Genomic DNA, 25,338 nt, shown 5'->3' with positions numbered 1-25,338 from the left:
CTATATTTTCGAAAAGCTTTATGGCCGGTGTTCTCGTGGTGCTCTTGGGGGGCCTTTTCATTTCCAGCTTGGCGTGATTAATGGGACGGAATGCAGCATTGAATTCTCGATGTGCATTGACGGTAATGACAATAGGCATTATGATTATGCAAAAGTGAAAACTAATATATCTAATGATTCCAAAGCGTGCCGATATCACGCTGACAACAAACTCCTGCCTTTGAAGAGTGTACAGGCTGTAATCCCCTCAACATCGCATTCTAGATAAGCTCCTCACTCGGCTCCCTAACCTCCAACCACTGGCACCAAATCCGATAATCAGAGCGGTGTCAAGATGTACGCATCAACTAACGCACAGGGCTTAACACCCCGCAGGCAGCCGGCAATTGTTCCCGCAGCGCATCATTGGCACTCGGTGTGTACGACCAATCATTCCGATTTCTCAAGATAACAAAGCATCGATCACTGTCCACCACGAATCCCTGGTATGTCTCCGTAGTTAGGGAGCTAATGACGGACAGCTCCTCCGAGGTAGTCCGTACCCACCTGTATAAAAGATAAGAAGCCGTGGCGACCGCATGAGCCCCGAAAAGAAAGGCAATCCGAACCCGAAGGTGGGGATAAGAGTTGGAGGAGGTTGGATGACTAAATGTATATCAACAAACATAAGTGCCCAGAACGGCCGGGGGCCTCCGAGGACCTACCTCATCAGTGAGAATAATGTATATATACCTACTGGATGTTCTGTGAAGTATGTACCTGTCGTTGCCCTAGCCTTCCACCCCTCCCGAGTCAATAGTACCATGAAGTTTATTACTCCGCAGTAAACCACAAGCTTTGGACGTGAGGTGGCTGAAGAGGGCAACCTGAATGATTGGCCTGAAAAATTACCCGCAACGAAAAGAGGGGGCGCAGGGGATAGATGAGCGCGTGCAGTGGGAGAGGACATAAGTGCAAGTAAGGTAGATGCCAACTGGATTTATATTGGGCGGAGGTATGGGTAAGGTAGCGAACCCGCTCCAGCTAGCTGCAGTCAACCGGGTCCCTATCTAGCTAGCTGGTTATATAGGGGGGTTGCGTCTGAGAGCATTCTACTAAGTAGGTAGCCCCTAAGATATGCGTCTTGCGATGAGCCAAGATCAATAGATCCAATTGCTCAGAATCCCACATCTTTTTGACTCCTGCGGATCCCAATAATCGCATGCTGAGTTCAGGGCGCCATCATCTCCGGTGCTTGTTTACGGCGAGAGGGAGGGGGGCGGGAGTATATCTGATTTCGTTATGGATACGAGTAATGCAGATACTATCCATACAGACATATAGCTGGTATGTAAACTCCTGCCTAGAGTCGCTGCTGCCGCGATAGCATGCAATAGCCGGAGGCGATACTAAGTAGGTAATCCATGTCGGCCATCAACTAGAGGCACGTAGAAAAAGCGTGTCCAATGGACAGTCTCGCGGAACCCAACTTAATAGGATCGAGTTTCCGCATGGGCTCGTATCTAAGCGAGGAATTGGGGCTGTGGCTCTTCTTCGTTTCAAATTCTCAAGCGCAAAGCTCATGGCACTGTCATTTGACACTTAGCCATTGTATACGTGGATTCACGATGCCTTCTTCCTGGAATAGATGAACTTGAAGACGATAATGTAGGCGGCTCCAGGATATAAGATGTACAACACCTGTACTATACTAGAAGGTATACCATCGACCAATGCTATACTGTTCAACCTCCGGTTACTGCCTACTATACCATGTCATATATCTGGAACTCTCGACATCGCAATATCTGTCAATCCCATAAACAAAGCCGATGAGACGGAATACCTGTAGTGCGCTTGCATTGGGTATCGAAATAGAACAAGGTAAGAAAAGGATGACCGCAATGCACCAACAGCGCCGCCCATTGTGTGCTCTAATTACGCTCATAGCATCACAAGCCTTGAATCAACCATGACCAGGGGAAGCAGATGGGGTGTTCTTCCTTGAGCAAACCTTTCCATAGAGTTGCCAACCACGAGCACCCCAGCTAACCCTCCATAGTCTCCTCCATCGGCTCTTGGAAGGTCTCCGGGAAGAAGCCGGGAGGCGGCCATATGTCCGCAATTGAGGGCGGATGAACTAATGGCTGAGACCCAACAAGTCGATCTGGATCATGACAGAACGCCTGGAACGTGTTGTCGTCGATGAAACCGAAATCCTTCAGCGCGGCCTCGCGATTTGTGGCCCATTCTGTCGTATCGAGGTAAGCCAGATCTCGGAAGATAGCATCAATATCGCCTGTCGATCCGATATGGGACTCCCCAGGATTAGTGGTTCGGAGATTACCGGGGTCTAGTTGATCACTCCGGGGAACAGAAAGATCACCGGGTGCTCCGGCAATTCCCGACCTCATGGATGTTGATACGGAAGAGTCGGGAGTTGCTGGGTGAGAATGTGGTCCTCGTGCCATAGCCACACTCAACCCGTTCGCAGGGCTCGACTTGTCCAGATGGACCGCTGCCCGCCCAGTGGAGCCTTGGAAAGATGCATCCATCATTGAAAGGTCTGCATTTTCCATGGCTGTGTCTTTTGGTGTCATGTATTGTCCGTCCACTGGAATGCTGATACCCGCGATGGACGTCATGTAATCAGGTTCACGCAAGTTAGAGGCATTTCTTCGCGCTTGGGCATTCAAGGATGTCTCCCCGGAGATACTCTGATACCCAACTGATGAGGTCGGTATGGATGCAGGCGGGAACGGGTTACTGGTGATTCCGTGTATTGATCGTGGGGTACCCTCCGTTTCAATTCTCTGAGCAGGCGCCACTGGGGTTCCTGGTAGGTCCTTGGACCGATTCCAATGGTCAATCATGGTGCACAATGAGCGATATACAGGCCAAGTAGTGCCCAATAGAGTCGTTCGCTCAACCAATGCTTCCGCCCATTGGGCGAAAGGGAACATGTCCGATTCAATCTTATTGCGTAAGACAAAAGCTTGCTCGGCTATTGTCCGTAGAGAGAGTTCAAAGATAGGTGGCAGTCCACAGAGTTGGAAATTCTCCAGATGCTGAGTGATGATCGGAAGAGCGCGGTAAAGAATCTTCTTTGCTCCTTCCACAGCTGGACGTTGAGACCGGGACAACCCTAGCTCCTGAGGAGCAATACGAAGATAAAGCCACAAGAGAGTAGCGACATAAGTCAGTCCCAGATAGCTCTGATGGGGCAGTAAGGCGGAATGCCGTTCCGGATAGATGCTTTCGGGGCCAATCAAGCGGCATCCGAGAGGCAAACGATCATCCCATTGCTTGAGTTCTAGAACCAACTGCTGAGCAAAGAGTGGAGCACCCGAGCCTGGTGCGAAGTCGCGAGCGATTTTGTTCAGCACGCTGGCTAGCTCGACCAGTCGGTTGAAGCAGCTTAGCGTGAGAAGAGGGCCACGCCGCGGACTCTTGCCCTGCCCGACTGTCGTAGGGGGCAACACGTCTGCCCAAGAATTCCATTCTTCCAAACCATCCTCCTCTAATAAGCCCACAGTGGTAAGATCCCGCGGATGCATCGAGGGCCGCCTCGACATACGGAACGACAGCAACGAGTCTATGACGAAACAGCCGAGGAAGACCGCCTTGCCCTGTCGTAGCTCGTCAGATCGTCGTACATCTGTAAAGACACCTAGGTCCATAGAGACAGCCACTCGGACTGCTTGGCCACTTAACAGCCAAGCAGCCGTCCAATCTTCCAGACCAATGTTCACCAGTGTGAGCAGAAGCAGTGCTTGCACATGTCCGAGTTCATAACGTTCAGTCTCGGAAGGAATCAAAGAGCGAGCGATCGCATAATATTCCTTGGTCTGAGTGAGCACCTTCGAGGACCCGTCCCGCGGGTTGAGCTGGGATTGCGAAATGGTATAACTGAGCAAAGCCCAAAGAGCAGCATGGTCACCCGAACCGGGTGCCATTTTCACCACGGACACAGGCGCGCCTGCGTACAGATAAGAGGCACGGAGAATATTGTGCTTGGCGACAATGGGGAACCACGAGTGAGTAACGGCGAAGTAGACATCCAAGAGCTGCGAAGTTTGCGGCGGTAATTGCAGCCCATGTGCCCCCTGGTTGGCTTGGAACGCGGTCGGATTCTCGGGTGGTAATGATAATCTAGGTCGCTTGACCTGCGACGAGCTGGACGGCTGAACTACGCGCGGAGAATCATGTAAATGATGTGGTGAGCTCCGGTCGATGCGAAATCCCCATTCGGTTTCCGACCCAGTCAAGCCATTATCATGACCATCGCGAGGCCGTTTTCCTGATGGGTTTGGCGATGGGTCCGAATTTGACAGCATCTTCTCGAGCGCACCGAATAGGCGGCTTTTCTTCCACGACTCATGCAGGGACTCTGAGGCGCTGTCGTCAGACCAAATGGACATGAGCTTGCTTCTTCGATTCGCTGATTCAGCTGTAGTGCCTAGCAGGGCTAGCATGGTGTCTTCGAAGCCCTCGATGTTGCAGATCGACAGGGCCCACAGCTTCTCTAGACCGCGGACATATCCTTCCGGTAAGCCGCGCTTCTTCGCGTGGGGGTCGTAAGAACAGGTCTGGCCCGAGGCCTGACAGGCGGAGCAGGCCGGACGGAGCCCATCGCATTTGTCCTGTAGCGGAAGTTCGTGTCAACGTGGTTTGACGGGCGAGGGCGAACGAAGAATTTGGGTTGATAGCAGCGACATGAGTGGAGGGGGAGAGGAATGAGAGGTCAATCGAATGAAGCGAGGGGTACATTCATGAAGTGGGTGATGTCGCAAGTTGCAGCAACCCACGCGCGGCTCGGGTGATATTACACCGATGGGGACAGACCAGGGAGGCCCGGAGATTGTGGGATCACGGCATTGATAAAGCAAAGCGAGATGCACAGAAGTGACAACTGACCTTTTTGCTCCGACATCGATCACAGGCCCGAGATACCCTCTTCCGGCGGGGGGCTTTCGGATCAGAACCCTCATCCATTGAGGAGGGCTATATGGCGGAAAGCAATGGCATAGCCATGTAGGGAGAGATAGAATAGGAAAGAGGGATGGAAGGGTAATTGAAACGAATCCTGAGCGCAACTGGAAGGGTAGAGCGCCGGTCTTCAATGAGCCGAGTCAAAGAGACGAAGAAGCCGAGAACAGGGGCGATACAGCCGAGAAGGTGATCGGTAAGTAGTGGTGATGGTTATGAAGGTGTGGCACTCGATTGGATTAAACTCTCGAACCGTGCATGGCCGCTTGTTATAAACGCAGTCGGGAATCTAAGAACCCCAGATAGAGGAGGAAAGTGGGAATTACGCAAGAATAGTCAAGAAGCCTTGGTAGTTGAACCACAGCCACAGCCCAGGGTCTCTCTATCTGCTGTTTTTGGGTGTCGAATGAGGTTGGTCCGTCCAATATTGGCAAGTAACTGGACCTGCCCCATTCTAAGGCAGCCAAGTTTAGAATTTTTAAATTTTTACTTTTTCGATTAGCTGGGGGAAAACAGAAAGTGACGAGATACGTTCACCAGGGTCAAGGGTAGCGGGCAGTAGCAGCGGTCAGAAAATGAATGATGAACATGAGGAATAGTGAGTGGAAGGGAAGGGGGCGGGAAGACATCGGAACCAAAGTTCGGGAATAATAATAATATTATTATTGGGGGGGGGAAGGGCATGATGAGACTCCTCCGTACTACTCCGTACGCCGTAGAATAGAAAATGGGCGATTCCGTCGGGAACCACGTCTAGGCTTGTTAGCCTCAGGCGGCGAGTGAGGCCTTCTCTCACCCCACACCGGATCCCCACGGCTTCTCCACGATTTCCACTGATTTCATTGTGGGAAATTGGGACCTTGGGACTTTGTGCCAGACCACTAATAGTCTTAATATTGACAAGGAGCTTTTAAGACAACGCGCATGCTAGCTGCAGAAAATAGCAACAACTTACCATTGAGCACTGCCCTCTGTGTACAACAGCCTTGATTTATATTAAGAACAACCAGTACAGCAATCGCTGAAGGCATTCGAAAATAGTCACCGTCCCACACTGCACACTTCAAGCAAATCTACGCGGCTACGAAGGAGTCCCTTACAAAGATTTTTCTCGGCCATTATATTACCAGAAGTCAATGATGGGCCAAAATGAGGAGAAGCGGCGCTTCTCTTCTTCACCCCACTGAGGCGATAATTTAATTTCCACAGGGGCTCACTCGTGACGCTCCCCCAGGAGTACGTAGTCCTGCGGCTCCAAGGTTCACGCCAGGCTGTTTATAGTTAACCACTCCGACCCCGTACTCTATAGAAGTGTAGAGTGTAGAGCTCAATCCCATACCACAAGTCTGACCTGCTCTTAAGGATAAGTAAGCTATTTATTCTTCCCGAGCCAAGAACACTCGGCATCCCGATTCAATGATTTACGCAGAACTTCGACATGTTGGAAGTAAGTACAGGAAGTATTCTGTATAGTACATACTATCTATCCAGCAATCACCCCTCTTCCGTTGTTAACAAGGTAAAATCCCTGAGTCTTATTAAGCTCAGGAAAATGGAGATTCAGCTGCCCAGCTCCTCATGGACACTAACTGATTGGAAGTCCCAATTTCCCATTACTTCTGCCTGCAACTAGAGTGGAGCGGTGACAGGAACTCGGCACATTTAAGTTGTCTGCTATATCCACTCGTACAGCTCATACAGTAAGCCTGCAAGAGACTTGTGGGAAATGATGCAGAGAGTCCGTCCGGCAAAGTGCTTAACCGAAAGACCGTCGATGGCAAGGTGGGCGGGCGGTGGCTTTCAGCAGATGGCGCCAAAGACAGCTGGTCGAAAAATGAGAATGGCCAAGTCTGCTGCCAGGAAAAGCTCCGGCTTCGAGGGCTCGGTTCCGCTATAAACTGCCGTCAACCGCCCGCACGCGCTCTTGGGGTGGTCCCCATCTTCTCCCAGTGAGCAAACCAATCACAGTCTGTCTGGATCCAGTTGTGAGATTGAATTGTCCCTCCGGCGTCTCCGCAGCATGCCCGCGGCCCCAACTGACCGCCCTTGTCACAGGCTCACAGCTGTCTGTCGCAAGATCCTTCTTCCCCCCACCGCCAATTTCCCCAGTACAACCTCTCCGCAGCTGTTGCTCCAATACCAATTGCCCTTCGCTCTTCCTCCAACCGTCGCCTGCATCATGGCCTGCTTGGATCTATTATGCAGCAGCAGGTAAAACTATTGCACCTAGCAATTGAATCTCTACAAAGGTATTACGCCAGCGCGATCAACTCCCAACGCATCTTCCCTTTGTCCCGGAACGGGTTGTCCCTACGCACCCGTGCACGCGATACGAGTTGCGCAACGCGTTTAAGCTCCAATCCATAACAATTGAAGCGATGCATAAGCAGTCTCCAGTCGATAAGCGCCGGAAATTTGACCCGGATGCTTCGTTAGTGTTGGTGGGAATCCGAGGTTGCGGCAAACGGTCTCTGGGGTTTGTCGCTGCAACAGCCCTGAACCGACGATTTATCACTGAGGATCATTACTTCAAGGAACGCACGGGCTACTCGAGACATGACTATCTCAAGCGTTATGGGAGCCAAGAGTTCCAGAAGCGCGATATTGAAGTTCTCAAATCCATGCTGGACAACCACCGCTCGCGGTGCGTGATTGAGTGTGGTCTGGGAAGTCTGACTCGTCCTGTGCAAGAACATCTCCGTCAATATTCGGCCACCAACCCCATCGTGTACATAGTCCGCGATATGGATCGCATACAGAGTCTCTTAGGCTTAGAGGATCAGGCCGTCAAACTCCTTGGCGAGGGTGACCCTTTGCACCGAACATGCTCCAATTTCGAATTCTACAACATCGAAGATCGCTCCAGTCTGGCTGCCCAGACAGATGAAGGGACTCCGGACCGCCGCTGTGTCGATTACTCTTTCAAACTGAAAGAGGCTAAAGAAGACTTCACCCGATTTGTGCGATTCGTGACCGGTACAGATGTTGGCCATACCAGCTATGACTCGCCTTTTGTCCTCCTCGAGACACCGCCAGAGCTCCGATCTTATACCCATGCTATTTTTGTGCGATCTTCTGATCTGATTGAAGGCACTGTCAAGGTACCTGAATTGGAGTCGGGTGGAGATGCCATTGAGCTCTGCGTTGACCGCTGGGGTGCGGACATGGCAGCAACTATGAGCAAGCATGTTTCATTGCTACGACGGAGTGCTCGTACTCCAATCATAATATCTATCGATACTTCTCCCACAGGGCTTGCCCGAGACAACCGTTCTACTTCACAAGTCAACAATGCATATGTTGCCATAGTGGAGCATAGCTTGCGGCTGGCAGTCGAGTACCTGGCGCTTGACCTTGAGCAGGATCGGTCTCAAATTAGCGAAGTGATTCGTACCAGGGGAAGGACCAAGATCATTGCTCAACGCATATTTGAGCCTTCTGCCCCCGAAACATGGGAGAGTCAAGAATGTTTTAATCTTTACCTTGAAGCTGAGAAGCTTGGCTGTCAGCTGGTCCGATTTCTCCGTGTCGTCACGGCACGGGAGGAGAATGCGGCGATTGTGAAGTTCACAAATAGGGTTCAGGCTCTTCCCGGAGGACATTTGCCAGTCATCGCCTATAATTTGGGCAGCCTTGGACGGACCTCTCAAGTATTCAACTCCATTCTCACTCGTGTAACGCATCCCGCGATTGAACGCTCTTCAGATAACGAACGAGATCCCCAGATAACTTCCCGTGATGCTATCCAAGCACTGTTTCAAAGTTATGTGCTCGACCCTCTAAAGTTCTGCATTCTGGGCGGCAATGTAGCCTATAGTCTTTCTCCCGCAATGCACAACGCCGCTTTTCGACAGTGTGGCATGAACCACACTTACACAATATCCGAGTCTCCATCTCTTGCAATCTTGGATCGGCTAGGCCGGGATCCGCATTTTGGAGGGGCGAGTGTGGTTCAGCCCTGGAGAGTACAGTTATCCCACAAACTTGTGGCCAAAAGCCGCCACGTTGAGGCCATTGGGGCCATTAACACGATCATGCCATTACGGGCTAACGCTGATGGCACCATGTACTCATTGCAAGAACAGGCGAGTCGACGTAACCAGGCCGGGCCTGTGGTGGGGTGGTACGGAGAGAATACGGATTGGGTAGGTATTATGACCTGCATCAACCGCAATCTCTCCCCACGCAATGCAATTAGCCCGTTGAAAACGACGGGTTTGGTGATCGGAGCGGGTGGCATGGCTCGCGCGGCAGTCTATGCCATGCTCCGGCTGGGGTGCCGAAAGATCTTCATATACAACCGCACATTGCCACGGGCCGAGAGTGTGGCCCGACACTTCAATTCCTGGGCAGCTTCTCAGGTGGATGCAACAGAAGTGGTGTATGTGTTGAAATCACTCAAAGATGAGTGGCCTACCGAAGCTTGCCCCCCTTGCATGATTGCATCCTGTGTGCCAGCAGACCCTGATCGGGATGAGCCGCCCGCCAACTTCGAGATGCCGATGCAATGGTTGGGCAGCCCCACTGGAGGAGTGGTTCTTGAGGTTGGTATCTTGGCGAAATAGGAAGTGTATTGGCATCGCTGACCTGTTGACCACAGTTCGCATATAAACCACTAGATACGCCACTACTACGTCAAATGCGTAGCATTAGGAGCGAGACGGGACGGCCATGGGTGTTAGTCGATGGTCTCGATAACGTAGTTGAACAAGCGATTTCGCAAATTGAACTGATGACAGGACGGAAGGCACCTCGACGATTGATGTTCTCTGAAGCCCTTCGCAATTATGTCGGCATTGACGGGCCTTTTGACGAAAGGACGATTCAAACTCGACTTGAGCAGGTTCGTTCATAGGCTGGGGCATCCCCCTGGTGCGCAGCCTTTGTAACTAGACACAAATGACTGCGAGATGCAAGTCGGGATGGCGATCACGATGGATGTACGGTACCCACAATTTGCCGGGTGTCATTGTAGACTGGCTCTCTCTCCTACGTCGCCCATTTTCCATTCTCCACAATGGATCAGCCACGACTAGCAATTTTGCCAATAAGGGGAGGGAAGATGAGCACGGTGGAGTCATGATCCACTATATTGTTAATCGACAGTGTTAGAGGACAAGATTTCTCAGGCATCCGCTTTAGCTAGCTCATTTCTGCCGACCTTCGTGGCATCGAGTTCACCAGTCACTTGCCTGATCTGATAAGCATCAGTGGCACGGCACGAGTTGACTATGGCATGATCACGTATAGAGCACGCACGAGTTATGATCAACTTTCGTTTGACTTGACGACTACTCACCAAGTTCCAGTCCATGTTTGCAAAAATTCTCCGATTCTACTTGAGAAAGAATGGAAGAAAATCTGGGAGATCACAAACCCAGGCTCTGGAATGTTTGTACAGCAGGGGTTGTCGCCGCTACCTAAACCTAATTACCGGCAGAAATGGGCTAGTGAGGTACAGTGCATAGATCATTGATCGTGCCATCATCATCTGTTGTGTCTGCGCGGGCTGTGCCAGGGGAAATGACAAGTCAGGAATGCATCTCCAAACACAGCAGCGGTCAAGCTTCAACTTTCCCCGTCGCGAACATTCCACAGGCTTCAGCGGCATGTCATGGGTAACTGAGGTTACTTCGGAGTATACTTGAAGTCTAACCGTGCTCCATGCTTTGATACATCCTTGAATTGTAACACAAACACTGCACTCACAAGCCTGGGCTTACCAACGCAATTCAATCCAGCTTAAGTGTGGATGGGTACCTTTTTCCTACAGGAAACAATGTTACTTAGTATGTCTGTGGCCACGGCAGATGCGAATACGGCTTTCCAAGACTAACCGGAGGCCCTTTTCCCCCTAGCACAAGGCAATGTTATCTCAGGTGTTGAGTCTTTGTTTGCTTCATGCCACCATGAGGACACAATTGCCCCATATCATCACACTCCTCGTGATACAACTGGCGCTTTCCCAAACAGCGACCAGCACGGAGCACACAACCGATGAATTCACCTTCAGTTGTGTGCCACTGACCACTCAACTCTCCGACCCGATAGTCTCCCCAGGTGGAATATCGGAACACGTCCACGTGGTTGCTGGTGGCACAGCATTTCAGAGAACAATGGGCCTCGACACAGCCCGAAATGCGAGAGAGACGACTTGCGGTGTAGCTATCGATAAGAGCAACTACTGGATCCCGCAGCTGTACAATCAACTGCCAGACGGTTCCTTCGAGCTCGTGGAATATCAGTCAACTGTATGTTTCACTCCGGTGAGCAAAATGTCTCATGCTGCGGCGATCTAACTCTGTCAATCAGTCTATTTATTACCTTGGCCGAGCATGCAATTATGGCGTTGATATGACATACTGCAACGCTTCGGTGTATCCAATAGCACCGCCAGAAGGACTGAGGATGATAGCTGGGGATCCTAATCTTAGGTTCGAGCATCACGACTTTGCTTGAATGATTGTGACTAATGAGAAGATCAGATCATACAATGATTCGGATATGGCTCAACGAGCCGTATCACATATGTGCATGGAATATGACGGTAGCTCGAACGAAACGAAGCATTTCCCGCGACAACCTTGCCAAGCCGTGCGGTCGCAGATATTCATGCCTTCATGTTGGGACGGTAAAAACCTCGATAGTCCAGATCATAAAAGCCATGTATGTTGGAACTCATAAAGCATCGTCCGAAACATCAGCTGATTTGCACCTCCAGATGGCATATCCCGCGATCGGTGACTATAATAAGGGTGTTTGTCCCAAGTCGCATCCCGTCGCGATCTACTCAATCTTTCTCGAATTCTTCTTTAACACGGCTCCGCTAGAGAGCTACCAAAACTTAGTGTATTCCATGGGTGACGCAACCGGGTATGGATTGCACGGCGATTTCATCCACGGCTGGACTGATCAGGATGCTCTGAGACAAGCTATGGAAACCTGTACGGGATCCCAAGGATTGGAAGATCCGGATTGCTCCGTTACAAGAACCCAGACAAGGGCTTTGACACCCCTGTCACAGTATCTGGATGTTGTGGAGCCGAAGGATGAGCTAGGCCAGAGTGGATTGATTGACAGCTTGCCGGGGAACAATCCAGTCATTGGGCGGGATAATGCGGAGTGAGATGGTCAGGCGTAATACTATTAGCATGTATAGAGTGGCGAGACTGGCGATCAACAAGCTTTTATCGTGGTTTGTATGTACCATTGTTATAGTGTAGTGGGTCATTGACGTCTTTTGGTTCCTCCATAGACCAGTGATCTGAAAGGTACCAGATTGAAACTTGTGATATAGCGTAGACTCTCACACTTCAGCTGAGGGGAAGTCGCCGCGATGTTGCTTGTTGCGTCCCAAATAGTCGTATCTCCAATCGAACAAATTGATGTCATAAGAAGCCACCAATCCCATGATCAAGCACGAAAGATTGCCACGCCATCAGCTCATGTAGCCCATCCCCTTTCTCCACCACTTCCAAACTCCCCGCTGCTCCATGAGACTCCCAAACTCCTTGACCGTCTCAACTTCAGCAACTCCGGGCCTTTGCCTCTCACTTCTGTTAGGGCCCTGTCGTTTTCCAGCCTCGCCTGGCTGGGCTTCCTCTTCCAAAAGTCCCGGCCGAACAACCAACTGAAAATCCTTATACCTCAGATTCCGCACGATATTTACCCACGACTCCACAGCGTCTTTCTCTCTTGCTTCCACATACATAATTCCCGGACATCCTCCGGAGCGGAGAAGCACAAAGCAATTGTGCATGTCCGCCGCACGTCTCAGGGCGGAAACCTTCTTGCGAGAGGTGATGTGGTGGGTTCGGATGAGAGCATTGTAGAACATCTTATCTTTTAGGAAATAGTCCAGGCATGAGTTGCATTAGTAGTCGGGGTCAATCAAGCCTGCTTCCCTGTAAGTACTTGGGTACTTTGCGTATGCCTGACACCAGATGTTTGCTTTCGCCTCTTCATGTTTTGAGGTCGGAAGAAAATGGTGTTGATTGGTAGGAAGGCCGAGTGGATGCACTGCTGTTTGGCCAGTTTGCACCTGACGTCACTATGTGTTGTTTATTCCTCGATCCCATATAAAGGCACAATTTATTTTCACTAACCAGACCATTGCATTGCTTTGATTGATAAACTTTATGAACTCTCGCTTAACGCTTGGTACGTGCTACCATAAGCGGAAGATTTTTGCTTGTCGGAAAGTTTAGCCTTATCAACTGGCGGCTGCCACTTAGCCTTCGGGAATATTCCACTGAAGCTGATCAAGTCGCATGTTTTCACATGAAAGAATGGCTTCCGGTGTTGATGTCTTAACTTAGTATGTGAGTATTTCCGTTGGAGCCCCTTGTGGCGACGTAACCGGTGGCTGCAGCTAGGATTAACAATCCTGTTAGAGGCACGCGCCTGGTCGAAATACTCACATCCATAAGATGGACCTAACTCTATAGGCTTGACTAGATCCACCTGCGCGGGTCACTTCTCGAACAGGAAACATTAGATTCAACCTTATCGCTTATCGATCCAAATTCTATGTTACTCCTTTTTCCAATCTTGGACTACTCTTTCTTGCTCCAGTGTATACCCAGTTTCAACACTATACAAGAGCTTGAGCACGGTTGATTCGGTCTTGAGCTCTTCTTTCTAGACGACTCTCGGGCTGTCATCCTTCGAGTCAAGAACTGTCCGAAACATTGTTTGGATGTGAAAACGAACATTTAAAGGCTTTATTTCACTCACCAAGCAATCCTTGATTATGGCACAGCTTTCGACACTACCGAATGAGATTATCCTGGCTATCATTTCTTGCTTTCATGGCCCGACCGATGTGACAGAACTTCTCAGCCTGTGTTTAACATCGAGACGGCTACGTTTACTTGCACAGCCAATCCTCTTTTATGACTATTTCAAGTATGTTCTCGCTGCTGGCAGCGATACATATTTGAAGCGACGGTGCCGAATCGGTCCCTTGATCAGCTTCGCAAGAACGCTCGTCTTGCGACCTGAATTGGGTAAACAAGTACATCGCGTTTGCATCAACGTGAATCGAATTCTGACAGATTGCCTGAGTGACTGGCCGGAAACTGAAAGAAATGAAGCCGTCAGTGTGCTGACAGGCGCTATCCAGGAGATGAGACTTCCGCGCAAAGCCGACTATATGTCGGGAATAATCAAGTCAAGAATGAATCCGTTGGTGACGATCATCGCTACTTTAGCGCCAAATCTTGAGGCTTTGGATATCGTGGTGGAAAATGAAGGTCTGAGACTATTAGAACCTTTGTACCGACCACCCGACGATGGTAGCCTTCGACCACCGTTTCTGTCCAAGTTGAGATCTCTACACATCAGAGATCTTAAGAAGATGCAACATCCAACGATGAAGGATGTCATTTCTCTGATGTGCTTGCCTAAACTGGAGAAATTCTCGATGGCCTTTTGCAACGGTGACGGTCTTGCCTGTCCGGACTTTGATCTCCCACCAGGTTCACTCGCTTTGTCTGAGTTAGAACTCCAGGAAACAACACTGGATGCAACACGACTGACAAAGATCATACGAGCGTGTAAGAAGCTTGAGGTCTTCACCTATGAGTCACTGCCTTGGTTATCCCAGACCGCGGACAGCTGCCAATTTCCACCCCAAGCGCTGCTCCCATGCTTGGAGTCTCAAAAGCATAACCTTAGATCAGTGCGCATCAATTTGGATGTAGCTGACCCACTAATAATCTACGATTGGCGTCGTTGCCCGCAGTATGGTTCCTTCGACGCGTTCAGGAATCTCAAAGATCTGGACGTGGAGCAAGGCGCAATGCAAGACTTTCAAAACCTCCCACCCTTCATCGAGAGACTTACGATCCTTTGTTGCGAGCATCCAGTCTATGAAATGATGGCTAGCTTAGCGGACTGTTGCAGAAACAATTTCCCATTTCTTCGGCATGTTCTTCTGAAGCCCAAGTATCTGCCCGCATGCGGGATGCTCGGTATCCAGGGGGAATACACTGAGAGTGATTGGGTGGTGAATCCTCAGTTCCGAGAGAGTTATAGGGCTGGTTGCTGCGCTTTGGAGGCTATTCTTGAGGGGGCTAGGTTTTCTTTCGAGGTTGATTGCGACGGGTGGGACTTGTATCATCGGGGCGACATATAAACAATTTGGGTAGCTGCGGGAGCGAGTCCTCAACTGCCGTTGAACTTGATGCTGGCCATCTGAAGAGGAAGTCTTATAAATTGAGCCTCTTAGTACAACGGATCTAATCAATTTTCTGTCCCGTAATTATCCGGGAACACGAAGTATCATATCTAAGTGGAGACTAGGTGATCATGTTCACAGGACTTGGCAGAGGCGTGTGTTGTATACTTGTCCTTCCACGCTGTTTAGATTACTCTATATTAATAGTAGTTAGAAACATGAAAAACGTATATCCTGCACAGTTCAATCATAGCTTGACAATATGCTTTAGTCGTCTGTTCAAACCATGGACATTGAAGGGTACTGGGTAACCAACGCCAGTGTCTACATACAAAAAGTAGGACCAAGAATCCTCTTGAAAGCCCCTAACCCAAGCCTCTCCTTCCATCCCATCAAGTTGAGGTCTTCCTCAGTTTCCCAAAACAATACACGCCAACATAGCCCGCAATGAGCACTCTCACGACGCCCACATATCCCACCATTTTTACGGTATTGAACAGGGCGGCTACAAAGTATATCCCCTCGCTTACTCGTGCTAACAGACTTCTTCGACCCTCGCAATTCCTTATAAAATGAGCTCTTATTCTGAAGCCCACTATTCCGAAGTTTAATCAGCCAAGCTAGCGAGTAGGGATGCTCAAGTACTTGGTGAGCATCATCACCCGCCCAGCTTTCTCTGCATGTACAGCCATGAGCATTGTGAGAGGGAAAATGTCACAAACTGTTAAAGTTACCTGGGATTTCCCAGGGCAAAAGAACTTCTCTAGTGCTGTACGTGATCTGATGTAGATAAAAACGGAATTCACAGACTCAACACCAATAGACCAGTTAAGACATGAGATCAGATGGTGAAACCGATAGACAACGGCAAGGTAAGACAAATGTCCAACCGTCTGCCGTACTACAAGTGCAAAGCTCTGTCTCTGTCAATAATCTGAGAAACTCTAGATATTGGCCGCCAATTTCCACAAACTGAAGGGGAGAGGCACCGATCCGATAGCCTCCGGCAGCTTGCTATGATCGAGAAACCAAGGACTGGTGATGTGGCCCCATCCTGTAACAAAAGCCAGATTGACCAACCAGATCACCGACCGTGAGATCTCATTCTGAGGCAGAATCATAGGGAGGAATCGGTCAGAGATTAGATGCTGTGCGGCGATACAGAGCGGCAAAATGCAAAAGAATGACATCATCATGCCGACCGCAACAAGGTCTTTGGAGACAGCATAAGTCCCTGCAACATGAACAATGCCCGAAACAAAGAAGGTGAGGCAAATGATCAGAAAACGTTGCAATCCCACAGGAATGTTCATCGGGATGGCCGCGCGGGACAGTGTCAATAAGGGATTGCGACACAAGTCGTGCCACATTTTGCCCCATATATCTGATGGAAGTCAGCATGCTGATAATAACAAAACACTAAAATCGGAAAATCATACCACGCAGACTGAACGCCAGCAGATGACGTACGGACCCAAAGACCGGCGGATACATCCATGGCTCTCCAGCATACTTCGGCGAAAAGCCTCTCAAAATGCCAACCGAAAATACGCCCACAGCGGAATGGATGCCATCTACAAAAGCATATGCAGCTATCCAACAGCCGGGTGACAACAGATATCTTCTAACTACCATCTCGCTGGTAGCCGGGGCAATATCCCAGCCCACCACGCCGTTCAAAAATCTGTCGACGCTGTCGCAGATTTTGGGATAGTTGCGCGCAAACGCCGCCTGATACGTGTCTATGGCCGCATAGGCTAAGAGAATTGTCCAAACACGTGACCTGAGAAAGGTGCGACGGTCTCCATCAGCTACCAAGACCATGTTCTCATGCTCTGGAGCACAATGATCCCCGCCAGCCTCCCCCTCAACGGGGCGTAGCGGCGGTAGGTATTTGGTCGAGCCATAGTTCCATCCAATAGCGCGCGGGTTGGCGATCAGGTTACAGACTCGGAGAAATCTTCTATAACCTAGCGTTTTCGGAATGGGCTCCCAAGAGTATAAAATTGAACTCGACACGTGAGATATCTTTTCCAAGTGCTCTAAAGCATCGAGGTCATGCAAGATAAGCAATTCCACGGCTCGAATGATGAAAGACACACTTAAGAAGGCATTGGTGTATGTTGCAAAATCCCCGACTCCCTTGAGGGGCGCGAAGATGGCATGCAGCGCACTAAGAATGAGAGCACCATAGAGCGCATACTTCAGACCTGGTTGCAGGGAGAATTTGACCTGGAGGAAGAGGGTAACGGCAAGCAACGGTAAGGTGAACATCTTGATGGACAAGAGACTCCCAAAGCAATTTTCAAAAGGAACCAACGCAATGCTTTGCTAAGACTTCTAGATGACACAAGATGAGAAGAGAAAGAAACACGGTATGGAAGAAACAGACTGGTGTATCATTGTGGCAGCGCAACGCTGCGTCAGTTAATTGATGAACCGGCTGGCCGCAATGCGGCTGGTGGTGTGTGCGGCTGATCATCCGCGATGCTCCGCTTTATTATTAATCGCAGCCTTGCCTGTGAAAAAACTTCTAGTCAGATTCTAGATTGATCTGACTGGAATGATGGGTCACAAGAACGCGGTTAAAGCTGGACCCTTGACTCTACAACGTGCTGTGAACGGATATCTGCCCCATGGTACGGCTAGACGTGCCGATGTGGCGGTCGGTAACTCCCGGATGTCGGGCTATATCCATGCTGCGGACGATGGGGCTGACTGGCTTCATTTAACTTGATGGATTTTTAGCTAGGAGCGGAGCCAGTTTGATAAAGCTTATTTCTACTTGAATCTGTTATTAATACCCTAAGTATGGCTTGCGAGTTCCACAGGGCTAAGGCAGTATCTTGTGCAACAAAGTTGATGGATAGATAAAGGTAGATCTGATAAGCGCGCTTGCCGGTATAGTATTGCTTGATGTCAGGATAGCTGGACACACACCCATAGCACGGCAAGAAAAAGGGGTAAAGGCCATGATGGCAGAAAACATTTTGAGACAATCTGTTTACATTTATTAGCTGGCCAGAGTCAACTGAAAGCACTCAGCCAGGCCATGACATCATACGCCACCCCAGGAGTTGGAAATGCTATAACCACTCCGCGTAGTACGAGCTGTAGTTAGCATGACATGCACCCAAGCCTAATTCCGTTTCTTAATGAAATGATGTGTTTGTGATACATAAAAAACCCGAACAGGTGGCGTACGCACTCGTATATGTGTCGATTGAATCAGAAGAGCTGAGTTTTGTGCCGTCGGTGCTGTGGTGGTTGGGCAACGTGGGCTGCCTTACAGCGCTGATGTTGGCGGGGGAGAGACTGTGATCATTTCCCTGTTGTTGAGCAAAGCTGTTCTGGGAAGGCTTTGCGAGTTACAGTACTTGATAAGGGGAGATTAGACTAATCAACGGGTTTGTGTTTCCGATAGAGGGGTTGGGGTTGGGGACTGTTCTGCGGGGTTGCCGAGGTTGAGATGATGGGGAGATGAGAGTCGCAGTGGGATCACTAGGGGAAGGACAACTGATTCTACTGTTCCAACTCCCGTAAATTGGTGAAGACTTCTCTCATAATTAATCATTGATTATCTGATTAATGTTTCGTGATGGGAAAAGCAGCGCATAATCTGGGGTATGAGGGGAGGATGCGATGTCGGGGACTGACCCCCGGATATAATTCCCCTTCTTATACCATCTTGACATTCGATCAACACCGCTCTTGCGGGGAAAGGACGGACTCGTCAATATTCAATTTACTCCCGTCAAAAGCCCACTTCGGCTCAATATCCCTCACGTAATCGACCAGCCTCCGTCGCCTCAACGACTTTCCCTGATGAGTCCAACTGCAATGAGCCAAGCCGGAATGACAAACTGGCTCGTCCCCAATCAATTGATATAAACCTACTCCGTACATAGACCTGGAGACTCGGTGAGCGACCTGTCCAGCTATTGGTGGAAGAAACCCCCAGACCAAGCAACGATCCGGGGAAATAACCCCAGTCTCAGTCCATGCCCAATTCTTGGTGCAAACCTGCCAAAGTGGGCCAAGCGATCCTAGCCATGATATCGACTAATTTCTTCTCCAGAAGAAATCCTACAGGTGGAGAAATCGACTTGCTCCCCGAAGATATTTCCCCAGACTTCTTTCTTCAATGGAGGGAGATCCGGGGGTAATAGCGAGCGGTTAAACATAGATCCTGATGTCAAGGACGGACATAAATAATCGGCGTAGGACGGCCGCTCCAGAGGGAGGTGAACAAGATAGGCTCAATTGAAATTGACAAGCCAGCCATGAACCTCACCTCCTTCGCTGCGCTCCTTTTGAGCATTGTTCCTATTGTCGTGAATGGCGTCGCGGTGGGCGGAGTCCCTAAGGGGGCGAAGATTATTCCTGTCTCCGATTCAGAAGGTCTAAGAAGTGTTGGGGCGCATTATTCCAAATATCCGGATCGGAAGACCGTGACAATTCGCCCATCCAAGAACGACTATGACGATATCTCGAGTGACTTCCTCTGGGGAATCAAGCAGGCCAACCAGGGTGGACGACTGCTACTGGAAAAGGGCAAGAAATACGTGATTGGGAAAAAGCTGGATCTGACGTTCTTGGACAATATTGAGGTGCAATTGGAGGGTGAGCTCAAGGTATGTGGTGAAGCGCAGCAATGAAGGGGAAACAGTGGACGCTAATGGTTGTAGTTCACGAACAATATCACGTACTGGCAGGCCAACAACTACTACTATGACTTCCAAAAGTCAATCACCTTTTGGCGCTGGGGTGGAAATGATATCAAGATCTTTGGCAGTGGTACGTTGAACGGCAACGGACAGGCTTGGTACAACGCGTTTGCTGGACTCGAAATCTTGGTAAGGTTTCTTATGAAAGCTCAGCGGTTGGTCAAGGCTAACGGGTCAGGACTCTTCCAACACCTTTTACCGGCCGATTCTGTTCCTCACGGACAACGCAACTCGAGTATCTGTGGAGGGTATCACCCAGCTTAATTCGCCATGCTGGACCAATTTCTTCGTCAACACCAAGGATATCTCCTTTGATGATGTGTTTATCCATGCTTACTCGACCAATGCCTCGGTAAGTCAAAGTATCTCAGGCTGGAACTTCTGGCTAATAGCATAGGCTCTGCCCAAAAACACCGACGGTTTTGATTCGTACAATGTCGATGGACTAACGGTCACCAATACCCGGGTCGATATTGGCGATGACTGCTTCTCGCCCAAGCCTAACACCACCAACATCTTCGTTCAGAACCTATGGTGTAATAACACGCATGGCGTGAGCATGGGTAGTATTGGACAATATTCAGGGGAGCTGGACATTATCGAAAATGCGTGGATAGAGAATGTGACGCTGCTGAATGGTCAGGTAAGTGCAGCCGGACACGCCATTGCTGATGGAGGCTAACAAACATAGAACGGCGCCCGACTCAAGGCTTGGGCTGGACAGGATGTGGGCTACGGTCGCATCAACAACATCACCTATAAGAACATCCAGATTCAGAACACCGACAACCCGGTAGTTTTGGATCAGTGCTACTTCAACATCAATGCAACGGAGTGCGCCCAGTATCCGTCTGCAGTCAACATCACGAACATCGTGTTTGAGAACATCTGGGGCACTTCGTCGGGTAAAGAAGGCCTAGTGGTTGCCGATCTGACCTGCTCACCGGCTGCTGTCTGCACAAATGTCACGCTGCAGGATATCTCGTTGACAAGTCCGGCGGGCAGCCCGGCGGAGATTGTCTGCACTGGCATTACCGGGGGTATTGGAGTGGATTGTGTGGACAAGAGCAACTCCACCTCCACCGAATGATAATTTAGTTAGCACCTACAGTTGACCTATCAATATCAGTGGGTTTCCGTGTTGTACCATCGGGTACCTTGTAGGTATACAACATGGGACCTTGCAAGCAAGGACCTTGGGAGCGGCGGTCACCAATCGGAACAATGATGATAAATAGGTACTATAAGAGCACCTTGGGGGTTTCGATCTATAAGTATCGAGGTGTAGAGAAGTCACAATAATCTTCTCTTGGTTTGTGGTGTGTACAATTGATTTCTCCGGTGGCAAACCATAGAACAGTCGCAGGAAGATGACCATTGACTCGGGACGGGAGACTCTCTCCTACAAGGGGGCCGAACTACAATCTTCATCTGAGGCAAACAAGGCCAATGTCACAGTTGAAAGAGATAGCAGGAAGCCACTCCCTGTGACCCTCCTCTCAGGTTTCTTGGTCAGTCAGCCAGCACATAGTCCCACCAATCCATCTCAATCTATACTGATTAAGTAACAGGGCAGTGGAAAGACTACTCTGCTCGAGCACATCCTCCAGTCGCCCGACCATGGCCTTCGCATTGCCGTGATCGTCAATGATATGAGCAGGCAAGTTTCCCTCGATACGCTCACCTCGCTTTTACTAACGAGCGGACAGCCTCAACATCGATGCCACTCTCATCAAGCATCACACCGTCTCGCATACCAAGGAATCCCTTATCCAGCTCCAAAACGGCTGCATCTGCTGCACGTTACGAGGAGACCTCCTCTCAGAGCTCGCGCGACTCACGACCCAGAAGGAGGTCGAGTACGTCGTGATCGAAAGCACAGGCATCAGCGAGCCCATGCAAGTCGCCGAAACATTCACCGCGGAATTCAGCGCCGCAATGGTCCAGGCTGAAGCAGAAGGGGGTGTACTAGATGAAGAGGGCAAGAAGATACTGGATCAAATGTACTGCGTCTCTCTCTCCCCCCCTCCCCCAACCTCTCTTGCATTCTTGCCTACCCCTAAAGCCCTAGCCAAAGACTAACACCACCATCTCCAAAGAAACACTTTAGGCGGCCTCCACCAACTCTCAACACTTGACACCACAGTAACAGTAATCGACGCCTTCAACCTCCTCTCCAACCTGGATACAACAGACTTCCTCTCCGACCGGTACGGATCCGACACCATCATCCCAGAAGACGAGCGCACCATCTCCGACCTAATGGTCGACCAGATCGAGTTCGCCGACGTCATTCTCATCAACAAGATGGATATGCTAGCAGACCGGCCGCAGGACCGTGAGAGAATCCTCCGGCTCGTGACGACCCTAAACCCCTCCGCGAAGGTCCTCCAGACGAGCTACTCCCGCGTGGACGTAAAGGAGATCCTAGACACGGGCCGGTTTGATTTTATCAAGGCGGCGTCCGGGGCGGGGTGGTTGCGGAGTCTGCATGAGATGAGTAAGTTGAAGATGGGGAATGGGGAAGAGAGGTGGGCGCCGAAGCCGGAGACCTTGGAGTACGTTCATATTCTTTCCTTGCTCGTTACGGTTATTCACACCTCTCCGTCGTGTGCTTTTTATTTCCGTCTCGCAGAGGGAGAAGGCTTGATACTAACAGTTCGGTGAAATTAGGTACGGGATCAACAACTTCGTCTACACGGCTCGACGGCCCTTCCATCCCCGCAGGTTATACAACTTGCTACACGACAAGTTCATAATTCTACAAAATGCAGCAGATGATGCGGACGATGATGATGAGGAACAGGAAGAGGGAGAGAACGCTTCTGACGCAGAATCAGACACGGGAATACACTCCGAGTCCGACTCCGACGCGGAAGAAGACGACGACGATGAAGGAGAGCCAACCCAACCCGCCCCGCAAGAAATCCTCGCCAATAAACGCGCTCACCCCATCCTCCAACCCCTACTCCGTTCCAAAGGCTTCTTCTGGCTCGCCACCCGACCCTACCAGTTCGGCGAATGGAGCCAGGCAGGCGCCATGTTGACCATGAACTGCGGAGGGCCGTGGTTTGCCGAGGTCCCGGACGAGGCGTGGCCGGAGGATGGTGATGTGCGGAAGTCCATCGCGGATGATTTCCAAGGGGAGTGGGGTGATCGGCGGCAGGAGATCGTGTTTATCGGAGAAGGGGTAGATGTAGACGGGGTGACGAGGTTATTGGATGAGTGTTTGTTGAACACGAAGGAGATGAAGAAGTGGGAGAAGGTGATGCGAGATAGGAAGATGGAGAGGGGAGAGAAACAGGAGGTTATGTGGGGTATATGGGAGGATGGGTGGGAGGAGTGGCCTGCTGTAGATGAGGAGGAAGAAGACGATGAGAAGATGGAGGTCGAAGAGGAAAAGACAGAAGGGGAGAAGAAGAAGAGGAGGATCAGTGAGTTCATGCATGGGGGTCATCATAGGCATAGTACGCACAAACATAGGTAATTTATCAAATGGCTCAGAAGAATAAAAGCATGGCTGTTCTGTTCTGAGAGGTTTACCGTAAAGCCAGCATGGGCTTTGTTGAATTTGTATATGTCAAGTGTGTGATGTGGCTGCCATTTGATTGAAGTTCGAATAGTACTGCCGCAGACTCCTCGACAGAATCTCAGCTCAGCAACAAAATATATTTGCCAAAACATTTCAACCTTGAACCATTTCAACTTTCCCTCCGTTTTGAAATTGCCCTATATAATGTAAGTATGGTATTATACACCAATCAGCTCGCATGGCTTAGATGGTAAAGCGCAGCACTAGTAATGCTGAGATCCTCGGTTCGAGTCCGAGTGTGAGCAACATTTCTTTTTTTAAGCTTTGACAAGTCACCTTCAATCATCTTTTGCTCTCATATGTAGTTGTTGATTGGAATGTTTGTGTACATCTGCGTGCACAAGGGACGGTGATTCCTAGCTTACGATGGATTGAAGCGTCGTCTGTGATACAATGCTGCATCATCACTACGGCATGATTACACATCAAACAAATAGCAATATCATTCATAATCGATACTAACACAATCATGTACAAACTGGCAAGGTATTGCCGCGGATAGAATATATTCATAGCACCTCTGCTAGCCACCCTTTCACTCCCATTCCCTGCTTTGTCTGCCCCCAATCACCCAGCGCTAGATTATAAATCGGCGCAACATGCCCTTCGCCCTCACCCACGCACAACTCCACCTTCTCCGCCCCTAACGCCTCTTGCAGTCTCTTGGCGAATGCAGTGATGAACGGCAATATTATCTCCTTTCCCCCGGCACAGACCCAAACCTTTTCTACAGGAAACGGCGCGAGCCAATTTGCCGCCGCCATCGATAGATCCGTGTAATAGTCATGTTTGCCAGCACCCATATACGCCGCCGCCCACGGTCCGCCGACCGCCGGGGTGATGATATCTCCGCGGGAGTCGATCTCTGACTCGACCGCTCCGATAGAGGCAGCAATTTCCTCAGGTAGAATGGACTGATTCAGACTTGTCCATGGGGAAATCATGATAGCGCCGCGGAGATTGGGGCTGACACTATCAGGAGATAGAGACAGCGGCGGGAGAGCTGGATGGGGGTGGACGAGGTGCGCAAGGACGGCCCCGACGAGATTTCCACCGGCGGAGTCACCGCCGAGGAGTATCTGCGAAGGCGAACGGTTGGTCTCTTTGACCACGTACTTTAGTGCTGAAAGGGCTTGGCGGATTTGAGTGGGATAAGTGGCCTGCGGAGCAAGAGTATAGGTAAGGGTGAAGATTGCCAGTGATCTTGGCTTAGGCCAGGATTGAGTATCGGTGAGTAGTTGGGTGAAGAAATGGAAATAGCCGTCGTTGGCGGGAAGGACGAAACCGCCTCCTGAAGGCCGTGAGAACACAATACAACTGATAAGGGCAAGGGAACCCACCGTGATACCATATCAGCACATACTCAGCATGTTCATGATCCCCCAGCCAGTGGCCTAGAGCACCTTCACCAAGGTCCACTGTTTTCGAGGGTAGATGATGGCGACGCATGAATCGCTTATAGACGGTATCGGTAGTAGGAAGCAGATATCTGGATTGGTCGTTGTAAGTCAAGCGAGTGCCCCCTTGCATATTGGGGAAGCGCAAGCATACTGCAGTTGGGCCACTGAAAAGCGTGCAGTGGCCTTGCGCATGGCTGCATAGCCCACATGTAACAATAGAGTCGAAGGATAATGATGAGTTCGCCAGCGACTGGTCAGCAAGGCCCAGAGAACGGTGCCAATGAGCGCCGCGAGAGCGGGCAGACAGTCCAATTGTTCCAATGAAGAGAGGCCTGTCATATTGGAAAGGTCACACAATGATAGTATGCACAGTACGGAACAATGAACAATGAACAATGAACAATGAACAATGAACAATGAACAATGAACAATGAACAATGAACAATGAACAATGAACAATGAACAATGAAC

General features: G+C 50.1%; 9 protein-coding genes and 1 non-coding gene across 10 annotated transcripts; 5 read left to right on the top strand and 5 right to left on the bottom strand.

The window, feature by feature from the left end:
• Positions 1 to 218: 218 nt before the first annotated feature.
• BO97DRAFT_277891 (uncharacterized protein) lies at positions 219 to 990 on the bottom strand. The gene is made up of 2 exons (XM_025691035.1): positions 705 to 990; positions 219 to 645 (listed from the first exon to the last, which is right to left on the bottom strand). Exons 1-2 carry the CDS (start codon positions 947 to 949, stop codon positions 348 to 350), a joined length of 543 nt encoding a protein of 180 aa, XP_025546021.1. The 5' UTR covers positions 950 to 990; the 3' UTR covers positions 219 to 347.
• Positions 991 to 1,642: 652 nt separating this feature from the next.
• BO97DRAFT_379613 (putative C6 transcription factor) lies at positions 1,643 to 5,277 on the bottom strand. Its single transcript, XM_025693168.1, has 2 exons — positions 4,897 to 5,277; positions 1,643 to 4,622 (listed from the first exon to the last, which is right to left on the bottom strand). The coding sequence occupies exons 1-2, from the start codon at positions 4,972 to 4,974 to the stop codon at positions 2,028 to 2,030; spliced, it is 2,673 nt and encodes an 890-aa protein (XP_025546020.1). The 5' UTR covers positions 4,975 to 5,277; the 3' UTR covers positions 1,643 to 2,027.
• A 1,971-nt stretch (positions 5,278 to 7,248) lies between these two features.
• BO97DRAFT_277745 (repressor protein) lies at positions 7,249 to 10,014 on the top strand. The gene is made up of 2 exons (XM_025691034.1): positions 7,249 to 9,512; positions 9,569 to 10,014. The coding sequence occupies exons 1-2, from the start codon at positions 7,347 to 7,349 to the stop codon at positions 9,821 to 9,823; spliced, it is 2,421 nt and encodes an 806-aa protein (XP_025546019.1). The 5' UTR covers positions 7,249 to 7,346; the 3' UTR covers positions 9,824 to 10,014.
• An 863-nt stretch (positions 10,015 to 10,877) lies between these two features.
• Positions 10,878 to 12,094, top strand: BO97DRAFT_429848 (DUF1996 domain-containing protein; the record flags this gene model as incomplete). Its single annotated transcript, XM_025697398.1, has 4 exons — positions 10,878 to 11,219; positions 11,281 to 11,402; positions 11,454 to 11,634; positions 11,690 to 12,094. 4 exons carry the CDS (start codon positions 10,878 to 10,880, stop codon positions 12,092 to 12,094), a joined length of 1,050 nt encoding a protein of 349 aa, XP_025546018.1.
• A 312-nt stretch (positions 12,095 to 12,406) lies between these two features.
• Positions 12,407 to 12,805, bottom strand: BO97DRAFT_357804 (uncharacterized protein; the record flags this gene model as incomplete). Its single annotated transcript, XM_025692222.1, has 1 exon — positions 12,407 to 12,805. One exon carries the CDS (start codon positions 12,803 to 12,805, stop codon positions 12,407 to 12,409), a length of 399 nt encoding a protein of 132 aa, XP_025546017.1.
• A 915-nt stretch (positions 12,806 to 13,720) lies between these two features.
• BO97DRAFT_419071 (F-box protein) lies at positions 13,721 to 15,106 on the top strand (the record flags this gene model as incomplete). Its single annotated transcript, XM_025696545.1, has 1 exon — positions 13,721 to 15,106. One exon carries the CDS (start codon positions 13,721 to 13,723, stop codon positions 15,104 to 15,106), a length of 1,386 nt encoding a protein of 461 aa, XP_025546016.1.
• Positions 15,107 to 15,896: 790 nt separating this feature from the next.
• On the bottom strand, positions 15,897 to 17,741 carry BO97DRAFT_474023 (wax synthase family protein). The gene is made up of 2 exons (XM_025700289.1): positions 16,588 to 17,741; positions 15,897 to 16,532 (listed from the first exon to the last, which is right to left on the bottom strand). Exons 1-2 carry the CDS (start codon positions 17,420 to 17,422, stop codon positions 16,093 to 16,095), a joined length of 1,275 nt encoding a protein of 424 aa, XP_025546015.1. The 5' UTR covers positions 17,423 to 17,741; the 3' UTR covers positions 15,897 to 16,092.
• A 1,690-nt stretch (positions 17,742 to 19,431) lies between these two features.
• On the top strand, positions 19,432 to 23,453 carry pgxB (putative extracellular exo-polygalacturonase; the record flags this gene model as incomplete). The annotated part of the gene is made up of 10 exons (XM_025700288.1): positions 19,432 to 19,470; positions 19,516 to 19,782; positions 19,837 to 20,004; positions 20,054 to 20,227; positions 20,273 to 20,518; positions 20,567 to 20,932; positions 21,447 to 21,535; positions 21,585 to 21,878; positions 21,975 to 22,433; positions 22,549 to 23,453. The coding sequence occupies 10 exons, from the start codon at positions 19,432 to 19,434 to the stop codon at positions 23,360 to 23,362; spliced, it is 2,916 nt and encodes a 971-aa protein (XP_025546014.1). The 3' UTR covers positions 23,363 to 23,453.
• Positions 23,454 to 23,639: 186 nt separating this feature from the next.
• On the top strand, positions 23,640 to 23,712 carry BO97DRAFT_t284. Its single transcript has one exon. It is a non-coding gene; the product is annotated as a tRNA-Thr (tRNA).
• Positions 23,713 to 23,976: 264 nt separating this feature from the next.
• Positions 23,977 to 25,206, bottom strand: BO97DRAFT_357799 (lipase/thioesterase family protein; the record flags this gene model as incomplete). The annotated part of the gene is made up of 3 exons (XM_025692221.1): positions 23,977 to 24,758; positions 24,808 to 24,956; positions 25,019 to 25,206. The coding sequence occupies 3 exons, from the start codon at positions 25,204 to 25,206 to the stop codon at positions 23,977 to 23,979; spliced, it is 1,119 nt and encodes a 372-aa protein (XP_025546013.1).
• Between the last annotated feature and the right edge of the window lie 132 nt (positions 25,207 to 25,338).

The sequence above is a fragment of the Aspergillus homomorphus genome (assembly GCF_003184865.1).
Source record: "Aspergillus homomorphus CBS 101889 unplaced genomic scaffold BO97scaffold_83, whole genome shotgun sequence".
Lineage (NCBI taxonomy): Eukaryota > Fungi > Ascomycota > Eurotiomycetes > Eurotiales > Aspergillaceae > Aspergillus > Aspergillus homomorphus.
This window is presented reverse-complemented; position numbering and strand designations above follow the sequence as displayed.

What these genes read in the sequence shown, in the direction of transcription:
- BO97DRAFT_277891 (XM_025691035.1), bottom strand. Translation starts at nt 949, where the DNA reads ATGTCCTCTCCCACTGCACGCGCTCATCTATCCCCTGCGCCCCCTCTT. An exon ending in ACATTATTCTCACTGATGAG is followed by an intron (nt 646 to 704) that starts GTAGGTCCTCGG and finishes ATATACATTTAG; the next exon opens with TCATCCAACCTCCTCCAACT.
- BO97DRAFT_379613 (XM_025693168.1), bottom strand. Translation starts at nt 4,974, where the DNA reads ATGGATGAGGGTTCTGATCCGAAAGCCCCCCGCCGGAAGAGGGTATCT. An exon ending in ATCGATGTCGGAGCAAAAAG is followed by an intron (nt 4,623 to 4,896) that starts GTCAGTTGTCAC and finishes CTTCCGCTACAG; the next exon opens with GACAAATGCGATGGGCTCCG.
- BO97DRAFT_277745 (XM_025691034.1), top strand. Translation starts at nt 7,347, where the DNA reads ATGCATAAGCAGTCTCCAGTCGATAAGCGCCGGAAATTTGACCCGGAT. An exon ending in CTGGAGGAGTGGTTCTTGAG is followed by an intron (nt 9,513 to 9,568) that starts GTTGGTATCTTG and finishes TGTTGACCACAG; the next exon opens with TTCGCATATAAACCACTAGA.
- BO97DRAFT_474023 (XM_025700289.1), bottom strand. Translation starts at nt 17,422, where the DNA reads ATGTTCACCTTACCGTTGCTTGCCGTTACCCTCTTCCTCCAGGTCAAA. An exon ending in GCTGGCGTTCAGTCTGCGTG is followed by an intron (nt 16,533 to 16,587) that starts GTATGATTTTCC and finishes GACTTCCATCAG; the next exon opens with ATATATGGGGCAAAATGTGG.